The sequence below is a fragment of the Alligator sinensis genome, unplaced genomic scaffold (genome assembly GCF_000455745.1).
Source record: "Alligator sinensis unplaced genomic scaffold, ASM45574v1 scaffold842_1, whole genome shotgun sequence".
Lineage (NCBI taxonomy): Eukaryota > Metazoa > Chordata > Crocodylia > Alligatoridae > Alligator > Alligator sinensis.
Genome location: NW_005842295.1, coordinates 1291544 through 1301950, shown reverse-complemented (window position 1 = coordinate 1301950; position 10407 = coordinate 1291544). Strand labels below are relative to the sequence as shown.

Here is a 10407-nt window from a genome sequence, read left to right as displayed (position 1 = left end):
AGGGAAAGCAGTGCCAAGGGGGACAAGTGGCAGAGAAAGCAGTGGGGAGGGGGGCAGATGGTAAGGAAGGAAGCCACCTGACCCCTACACCTTGCCTTCCTGCCACATGCCCACTGCTCTTCCCAGGTGCCATTGCTTCCCTGGCACTTGTCCCCTGCTGCAACTTGCCCCCTGTGCTTACCCTCCTGACCACTTTCCACCTCTGTCCCTTTGCCTGATCCCTGACCCACACTGTCACCCACCTTCCTGAACAACACCACTGCCCATACATAGACTTGTGCCTCTATCCACCCTTGGACCTGTGTAACAACACAGCCCAAGACCTACACCGCTGTCTGATCTTTGGCTTGTGCTGCCATCTGCCTCAGGACCCACACTGCACCTAGTCCCTGACCTGTGCTGCCACCCAATTCTGCTGACATCAGACCTACACTGCTGTCCAATCTCCGAACCGTGCTACTGGCCCAAGACCCAGGCTCAGTAAAGCTGTTGCTGCCTCCAGGGATGTTGACTCCAGGCAGCAGGTTTGGCAACAGCTACAGATCCAGTCCCAGGCTGGAGCCAGAGCCATGGCTAGAGTCAGAGCTGCAGCTGCCTACTCTGGGCTAGTACTCAAATCCAAGATGAGGCTTTGTTTTTTCTATGGTCCATGTAAGGGAACTCATATTCCTAAGCAAAACCAACATTTGCTACCTTGGCAGCAAGTACAGCTCTGTCAGCTATTAAAGTTGCTATTCTTTGTCAAGTTAGAGGAGGTTGGACACTTCAAATATTTGATCTCTATAGCAATGTATAAATGAAATGTTTGCGGGCATCTAAGTTAATGTGAATGTCAAAAGAAATTTAACTACAGCAGGGGGGTTGATTATTGTTTCAATTGATATTATTCTGTTTATTATAGATCTCTTCAGATTGACTGGACATCACCAAGACAGCCAAATGGCATTATACTAGGGTATGATCTTTTACGTAAAGCATGGCAACCATGCAGCTCATCCCGTCAGTTATCAGCAAGCCAAAGCAGTAAATCATGCATCTTGCTGGAATGTGAGATATATGAAAATATCTGTGGAGACCTGTGCTATCATCCAGAGTCTAAGGTACTTGTAAATCACATATATTTAACAGCTAAGTATAATGTCATATATCTAGGAAGAAAGAATACAGGCTATATCAATGGTATCTGGGAAAGTAGAGAAAAGGATCCCACACTATGATATTTTCCATTCAGAAGAAATATTGCCATGAACTTGTTAGTGTTCATTTGTAGTGTTGTCCTTTTAAAGATATATTCAGAATGGTTCAACTCTGCATCATAGCTCTTTTATTACAGATTGCTAATGGAGATTATTTATTAGCTCAGGTGGGAAGATTCTGTGCTTTTTGATGCATATGTTAATCTAAGTTCTCATAATTATGTTTTCTATGGCCACGTCTACACAAGATGCTCACTGTGCAGTAGCTCATTACTACCGTGCAGTAGCATTTTGTGGCACAAAGTGTGGTGTGACGCTACTGCGTGGTAGTAACGAGCTACTGTGGAGTCATTGTCACCTAAAAGCCATTTGGCAATGCTACTGCACAGTAACTCTGGTTACTGTGCAGTCAGTGTTGCATATAGATACAGCCTATATGGTCAAATATAAATGCAGAAACCAAACTGAAGTTTCTACATGGACACTGATTTGTGATGACATGAACACATATATCTGCTTGGGAAAAAAATGATGTGGAAGATCATGAAGCTTATAGAGCTTTGTTGTGTACGTTATCATTCATCATAATCTGCATGGCAAATATTGGTTTATTGGGATGATTAGGTGCCTTTCAAATTCTTCCTTGATTGAATGACTTGATTTTGCTTTGCAGAAAATCCATTTAGATTCAGCTACAAGTGGGTGGTTGTTTACATGACAATGATGAGCAACTCTGAACAGGACCTATCATGATTTATCAGAAATATTTTTAAATTATGGTCATTTGCAGATTAATCTTCATATTATTTGCTGTTTAGGAGTTGGATCAATAGTGTAGTCAGATAGTAGGAGTCTGTAAATGTTTTTTATTGACAAATGAGGTAGAAAATCCTTGGTTTGAAGGTAAGATTTAATGTAATGAAATAATGTCCCTATTTGTCAACAACACCATCACATGTTTGGTGACTAACACCAACAGTCTGTATTCATAAGGTGCACTGTCAGATGAGACAGTAATTAAGAAAGTGAATTATTTGAGGGAATCAGATTAAAACATACATTATTCCTAGTCACACAGTGCAGCTTTAGGTCATCTTCAGTGAAGAATTATACACTTCCTATTTGTGAATCTGTACCACTAAGTTATGAGTAGAAGTTTGGTGGGAAATGTAAATGTGATTTTGTTTGTTTTAAATAAATGCATACATTGTAAACCTTTAATAAAGTCTGGCATGGGAATAATGTATATTTCTATCTTTATCAGTGTTACTATATAACAAGAATATTATAAACTTATTTTTTTCATTAATATTCTTAATTTTTTTCTTTTATTCTTTGCTCAGTTTTAACAGTTTTGGCAGGAAAATATAAAGACGACTTCATTTAGAACATTTTAAAATGTTTTCTTGTTTTGCTGTGGTGGTCATCATTATATTATCTAAGCATTTCAGAGCCATTAATAAGTTTAGCTCTATAACTGTCCTCTAAGATAACACATAAAGTGCTGTTATCTTCATGTGACACTCAGGGAGATGGAGAGTATTATTCGTTGTTTTTTTACTTATTATTTGCTCCTTGGTCATCTCGGGGACTACAAAATGATGTGTCTCACTGAGCCAGGTACTGTAGATATAGTGGTAAATAATTTGGATGGGATTGGAGCCCCACAGTTAAGTAACCAGATGCATATAAAGTTATCAAACCATTCCTGCAGGTGACTTGATTTTAAATCACTGCTGCTTATATGCCTGTTTGTGGATTCTGGTCCCAACCCAGTATTTGTTCTGCTTTGCTATTAATTATCTTTCAGTAGCCCCTAAGATTGGAATCTACAAAGGCATTTAGGCACCTACTAAGCATCTCCGCAGATCTGGGCCAGTGTGCATGTGGAAGAATGCTGCATGGTCATTTTTTCCTTGGCTACACCCTTAGACTCAGGGTTAGGATAGGAGCAGCCTCAGAGTTGGTAATGCCACAGGAGGATTCCCTTTCTATGGGGATTACTGTTTCTGTGCCAGAAAACCAGAGAAAAGCACCCACAGTGACCTGGAGAATTCAAATAAATGTATCTACCATTATGCATGAGTCACAACATTTACAGGTGATGGTAAAGAGGAATAGAGAGTGAAAAAAACCCAACAAGATGAATAACCTCCTGCAAACATACATGTGTTACTACTGTACAGTTCCTTTGAAAGGGAAGCATCACAACATAATTCTGATTGCTAAGAGAAGCTAACTAAAACAGTATGCTAAACAATTTCATAAATATTCTAGTGCTCAAAAACAGTAAACACATTTTCAGGGAAAATCATAAAAAAGAACAATTAGAACTCTGAGGCCCATGGCAGGCATTAAATTTATCTTATGATTAATGTGTTAATCACATGATAAATTGTAACCTGCCACATGGTCACAATATTTATCATGTCAATGAGCTGCAAAAATGGTGATCCAGTCACAAAGATGTTACTTATAAAATGTATCTTTGCAGTTTGCTAGTATTGTCTTTTAATTTGATGGTGATTAATGTAATAGTGTTTGGCCAGGTCCTCCAGCATTCCAGGATGGATTGCTTTCTCTCTCACCTCCCTCTGCCTCCTGCAGTGGGACTCTCTTTGGGACACAGAGCCTGGGAAACAAGTGGGAAGAATTGGATGTCCTTCCACAGTTACAAAACTATGATGTGATTGAAATAACAGAGACTTGGTGAGATGGCTCACAGGACTGGAGCACTGTCATGGATGGGGACAAACTGTTCAGGATGGAAAGGCAAGGAAGTAGAGGAGGAGGAGTTTCACTTTATATAAAAGAGCTGTAGTATTGCTTAGAGCTCTAGTATGAAAGTGGAGAGAGGACTGTTGAAACTCTCTGGGTTAAGGTTAAAGGGGAGAGAAACAATGGTGATGTTGTGGTCGGGGTCTGCAATAGGCCACCAGACCAGGAGGAAGTAGTGGATGAGGCTTTGTTCAAACAGATAGTGGAAGTTTCCCGATCACAAGTTCTCATGGGGGACTTCAATCACCCTGACATCTGCTAGGAAGGCAATACAGCAGTGCACAGGCAATTCAGGAAGTTTTTGGAGAGTGCTGGGGACAACTTCCTGGTGCAAGTGCTGGTGCAGCCAACTAGGGTCTATATTCTTCTTGACCTGCTGCTCACGAACAGGGAAGAATTGGTGGGGAGTGGATGGCAACTTGGGCAGCAGCAACCACAAAATGACTGAGTTCAAGATCCTGAGGAAAGAAATGATGGAAAGCAGCAAAGTACAGACCCTGAACTTCAGAAAAGCAGACTTTGACTCGCTCAGGAAACTGATGGGTAGGATCCCCTCAGAAGCCAGTCTGACAGAGAGAAGAGTCCAGCACAGCTAGCTATACTTTAAAGAAGCCTTATCGAGAGTGCAGAAACAAACCATCCATATCCACAGGAAGACTAGCAAGTATGGCAGAAGACCAGCTTGACTTAGTAGGGAACTCTTCAGTAAACTAAATCACAAAATGGAAGCTTATAAGAGGTGGAAATTTGGACAAATAAATAGGGAGAAGTATGAGCATTGCTTGGGCTTGCAGGGCTGAAGTCAGGAAGGTCAAAGCATAATTGGAATTGCAGCTAGCAAGGGATGTGAAGGGTAACACAAAGAGTTTCTACACGTATGTCAGTAGCGAGAGGAAGATCAGGGAAAGTGTGGGTCCCTTACTCAATGGTGGAGACAATCTTGTGACAGAGGGTGCAGAAAAGACTGAAGTGCTTAATGCTTTCATAGTATAGGAGTATTGCTTGGGCATGTAAGGATGAAATCACGGGGGCAAAGCAAAACTGAAGTTTCAGCTAGCAAGGGACATGAAGGGTAACAAGAAAGATTTCTACTAGTACGTCAGCAACAAGAAGAAAATCAGGGAAAGTGTAGGTTCCTTATTGAATGGGGGAGGCAACCTACTAACAGATGATACTGAAAAGGCTGAAATATGCAATGCCTTTTTTACCTCAGTCTTCACAGGCAGGGTCAGCTCCCAGACTACTGCACAAGGCAGCATAGTTTGGGGAGGAGGTGAGCAGCCAACAGTGATGAAAGAACAAGTTAAGAATTGTTTAGAAAACCTGGGCATATACAAGTCCATGGGGCTGGACGGGATACACCCAAGGGTACTGAAGGAGTTGACTAATGAGATTGCAGAGATACTAGCTATCATCTTTGAAAACTCATGATCAGGAGAGGTCCCTAATTATTGGAAAAAGCCAAACATAGTACCCATATTTAAGAAAGGGAAAAAGGAGGATCCAGGGAACTACAGATCCAGGGAACTACAGAGCAGTCAGCTTCACCTTAGTCCTTGGAAAAATCATGAAGCAGATCCTCAAGGAATCCATTTCTAAGCACTTGGAGAAGAAGAAGGTGATAAGGATCAGTCCTCATGGATTCACCAGGGGCAAGTTATGTCTGACCAACTTGATTGTCTTCTATGATGAGGTGACTGGCTCTGTGGATGTGGGGAGACTGGTGGGGGTGGTGTACCTTGATTTTAGCAAGGTTTTTGATAAGGTCTCCCACACCATTTTCCCAGGCAAGCTAAGGAAGTACAGGCTGGATGAATGAACTGTAAGGTGGATAGAAAACTGGCTGGGGCATATCAGGCTCAGAGGGTAGTAATCAATGATTCAATATCTAGTTGGCAGCTGGTATCTAGTGGAGTGCCCCAGGGGTCGGTCTTGGGACTGGTTTTGTTCAATGTCTTCATCAGTGACCTGGAAGATGGCGTAGAGTGCACCCTCAGCAAGTTTGCAGATGACACCAAGCTAGGGGGAGTAGTAGATATGCTGGAGGGTAGGGCTAGGATTCAGGGTGACTTAGACAAATTGGAGGATTGGGCCAAAACAAATCTCATGAGGTTCAGAAAGGACAAGTGCAAAGTCCTGCATTTAGGATGGAAGAATCCCATGTATTAGTACAAGCTGGGGGCTGACTGGCTGGGCAGCAGCTCTGCAGAATGGGATCTGGGGGGTAGAGTGAACAATAAGCTGAATATGAGCCAACAGTGTGCCCTTGTTCCAAAAAAGGCTAATGGCGTACTGTGTTGCACTGGTAGGTGTGTTACCAGTGGTTCAAAAGAAGTGATTATTTTCCTCTATTCAGCACTGATGAGGCAACATTGGAGTACTGTGTTCAGGTTTGGGCCTTCCACTACAGAAAGGATGTGGGCAAATTTGAGATAGTCCAGTGGAGTGTGGGCTGGGGGACATGACTTATGAGGAAATCCTAAGGGAACTTGGCTTATTTAGTTGAGAAGAGGAGACTGGAGACTGAGAGGGGATTTAATAGCAGCTTTCAGCTACCTGAAGTGGGGTTTGAAAGAGGATGAAGCTACACTATTCTAAGTGGTGGCAGATGACAGAACAAGGAGCAATGGTCTCAAGTTGTAGCAAGGGAAGTTTAGGTTAGATATTAGGAAGAATTTTTTTACTTGGAGGGTAGCAAAAGACTGGAACAGGTTACCTGGAGAGGTGGTGGAATATCCATCATTGGAGGTTTTTAAGACCTGGCTAGACAAAGCCTTGGCTGGGATGATTTAGTTGGGGATGGTCTTGCCTTGAGCAGAGGTTTGGACCAGATGAACTCCTGAGGTCCCTTCCAACCCTAATTTTCTATGATTCTGTGACTCATGCTTCTCAGGACTCTCATGTGACACCTGCTGCTCTTCTCTCCTCAACCACCCTTAAAGGCTGCTTCTTTATGGAAGTGTTAACAGCTCTTCCCTGTGAAAGCTAGAGTGCAAACAGACACTCCAGATGACATTCTTTACTTGCACCCAATACGAAGTTCAGAGAGTGGGAGGGAACTTGTTTGGAAAGCTGGGGAATGACAGGGTAACAAGATGGGGAGAGGAAAAGCACATACACAAAAGCATTTCATAAGGTATGTGAGCCTTGCTGTGCCTGCCCCTCACCTGTTGCTCAGAATCTCCTGTGTTGTCTACAAAGGTCAGGGAAGCAACTCCTTCACTGGATGGGAGCCCATCTGGTGAGTTTAGATATCTTTTCTCATTAACAGAAGCAAGGGGTGGGAGGGTGGAAGCAGAGGGAATGACAGCCCCTACCAGCAGCTCTCCAACTCCCCTTGCTGGTGAGCACTGGCAGAACAAGTTCCCAAGTGTCTTTCTACCCCTCTGGCTAACTTGCCCTATGAATATGAAGCAGGTCATATGTTGTGACATTACTGTTGCTTTAATTTTTACACAGTGTCCTATTCTAGAACAGCCAAGCCAAAATTCTCTATCAATTCTTCATTCTGTCCATTTTCCAAATTCTTTAAGTCCTCAGATAATCCTTTACACATGTTCCTAATTTGTGTGAAACCCAATATTTTGCAATGTAAAGTGCAACCATCTCAGCAGCAATCCTTAACAATAAAGACTTCAGTAAAATAAATGTATGACTTCAAAACTGAGCACTGTCAACTCTGTGTGAATTCATCACCTGTGAGTTATCAAATTGGCCACCTTGCCAGTTGGAGCTTTTAATTTTTCCACTCAACAGCTGTGGGGTAGCAACACCAGTCTAATCCACCATGGTGGTTTAGCCCTAACTTGGAAAGATCATATCTTCTAGCAAGGATGCAAGGCTATTCTACCCTGGATTTTATCTTGAGACTGCCAAAAAGGCAACTTTTAGTGTTAATTGTTGTGGGTGTTTTTTGTGATAGGACTGTTGTCCTTTGGGGTAATTACTGCACTGAAGCTACTAAATCCATTTCATAATCGCCTGTTTCTTTTATAATTTTGTCAAAATTCCAGCATGTTTGATAGGGACAAGATATAGTGAGTGTGCAGCAAGTGGAATAGGTAAACCTTGCAAATAATGCAGTATAAAGTATATAAAAAAGTACAGTATAAAGTATATCACTGTAAATGTTTCTAGTGAAGTTATAGTACTAAATGCAGCATAATAGAAAAGAAAGGTAGAAATGCTCCTTATTCCTTTTAGTATAGTTCCACTATACTCAGGGACCATCATTATCATTGTTTTGTGTTTGAATGTTTTTCTAAAAGCAGGTCTGTTCACCAGGTTTTTGAAATGCAAATGACTCTTAGAATATATTGACAACATTATATTCCTTTGAACCACATAAGTACCCAAATCTGACTATAAACTAGTGAGAAGGACTGTACATATAAATACTTTGGAAGATAAATTTGTGGCACGCGCACTTTGTTTTGCAGGTAGTGGTAAGAGTGAAAAATATTGTGTTTTTGTATTGTATGCAAGAAGCACTGGCCTAGCTTCTCCCCTCACATCAGTTTTATTCTGATGTAATTCCATCAATATGTATTATTAGGAAAAAGAAGAATCAAGCCCTTTATATGTAAATACATTAGAGAACTAGCATTGTATATTAGTAACCTTTTTCCTTGTGCATAGGGATGATTGACATTTGATAGAATTAGTTTGATACCTTTGTTATTGTTCCTTGTCTACAAAGTAAGAACATGAAACACAATTCCTCATCTGCTTCCCAGCAAATCAAAACTCCAGTCCCAGGAAAGTAATAAGAGGAATGACCTTACACTCCATGTGAGTCACCATCTAAAGTCCATACACAACCAGAGGGCCAGGAATACAGCCATTTAGGTCCTGAAGACCAGCGTAGCCAATGACAAGGTTCCCACTGTCTCCTATGAGCTTTAGATGAGGCCCTTATTTCAGACATATCAATTAGCTTGTGTTGCTCTTGTTGGATCTTGTAAACCTCTTTTTCAACTAATTTTAATAGGGCTGTTTGAGGTGGCATTCATCTGTTGCCCCTTCAATGTTTACTCTCATGCACCTGTGTTTGTAATCAACATTGGGCAAGGATGTGGTGGTTGAATGCAGAAAGACACTAGAAAGACATCTGTTTGCACAGTTCATAGAGTATGTCATATCCTGGATTGCCTTGTAAGGCAACAGAACATTCTGTTTCAGTCATACCATTCTGCTGTGCTGGTGTTTCTAGTGTAAACGAGTCCATTCTGGTTTCTTCTTGCATGTCTCCATCAATATGTAGTCCATGATCCCATTCACTCCTGAAATTTCCAAAGGAGCATCAGCCAGTTGAATGAACATCATGTTTCTGTCTTCAGTGATGTACTCAAATTTCTGATGGAGTTCATTCTAACTGGCCTCATCAGCTGGTGTAAACTGAATGCCAATGCTGAAGGCACTCATAGTCTATGGAGCTATGTAATAATGTCAGTTGAAATTTCCTGCTATCAGTAGCTGGATCTTGAAGTGAACAAATAAAATAGAGACTCATAGAGTAAAATGTTCTAGTTAAAATAGTAGTATATAGGCTAATTATTTCATTAAGCAAAAGCTCTTTAATGTGAACAACAAAGAACAAATATAATGGTCATAGTATACAGTTTAATACCTATAAAGGGATTGAATGAAAGTGTTAATACAGCTACCATACTTTTATTTTCAGCAGCAACAAGTGCCATAAATGTGTGGTCAATAACTAATCAAACATAGCTCTGACATTATTAGGAAACTAGCCAATTACACATCAACATCACATCATCTGGGCCCGCTCCCCCTATACCTCCTGCTGCTTGGAGTCTGGGTCTGCTTCCCACCTCCTCATTACAGTGGTGGGGGGAGGAGAGGAGTAGGTCTGGGGCTGATGTGGGGGGAGGACTGGGTCCAAGGGTGGGGAGAAGTTGGCCCACTGTGACAGGAGGAGCAGCAGGCCCAGGCTGACCTAGTGGCGGCAGGGGAATGGAAGAAGCAGGCTCGGAGTCGCCGGGGTTGTGGGGAGGGTGGTGGAGGAGTGGGCCTGGGCCTGGGCCTGAACGGGGGAGGATGCTGCCGTGTCAGGTCAGGCCCACTGCTTTTCCCCACTGTGGTGAGCCCACTTCTCCCCCAGCACGGGCTTGGTTCTCTTCCCTCCTCACCGCATCAGGCCTGGGCCCACTCCTCCCCTCCCCCCACCGCCATGGCAGGCCGGCTTCTCCACGCCCCCTTGATCCCGATTCTCCCCCACACCCCCCACATCAGACACAAGCTCGGGGCCACTCCTCCCCTCCCCTCACCACCACTGCATCGCCCCAAATCTGCTTCTGTCCTCTACACCATGGTGGGCCCGCTCCTCCCCCCAGTGTCTGTGCTGGACCCAGGCCCACTCCCTCCCTCCTGGTTGGGGTTGAGGACCACTCCCCTGTTCACCACCATGGCA

General features: G+C 42.8%; 1 protein-coding gene across 1 annotated transcript in view; it reads left to right on the top strand.

Moving 5' to 3' along the window:
• The window catches only part of USH2A (usherin), a gene marked incomplete at its 5' end in the record, with an annotated part of 567922 nt that overhangs the window by 387541 nt on the left and 169974 nt on the right, over positions 1–10407 (top strand). The window contains one exon of the mRNA XM_025209559.1: positions 902–1100. Coding sequence (XP_025065344.1) covers positions 902–1100 — 199 coding nt within the window. The remainder of the gene's footprint in view (positions 1–901; positions 1101–10407) is intronic.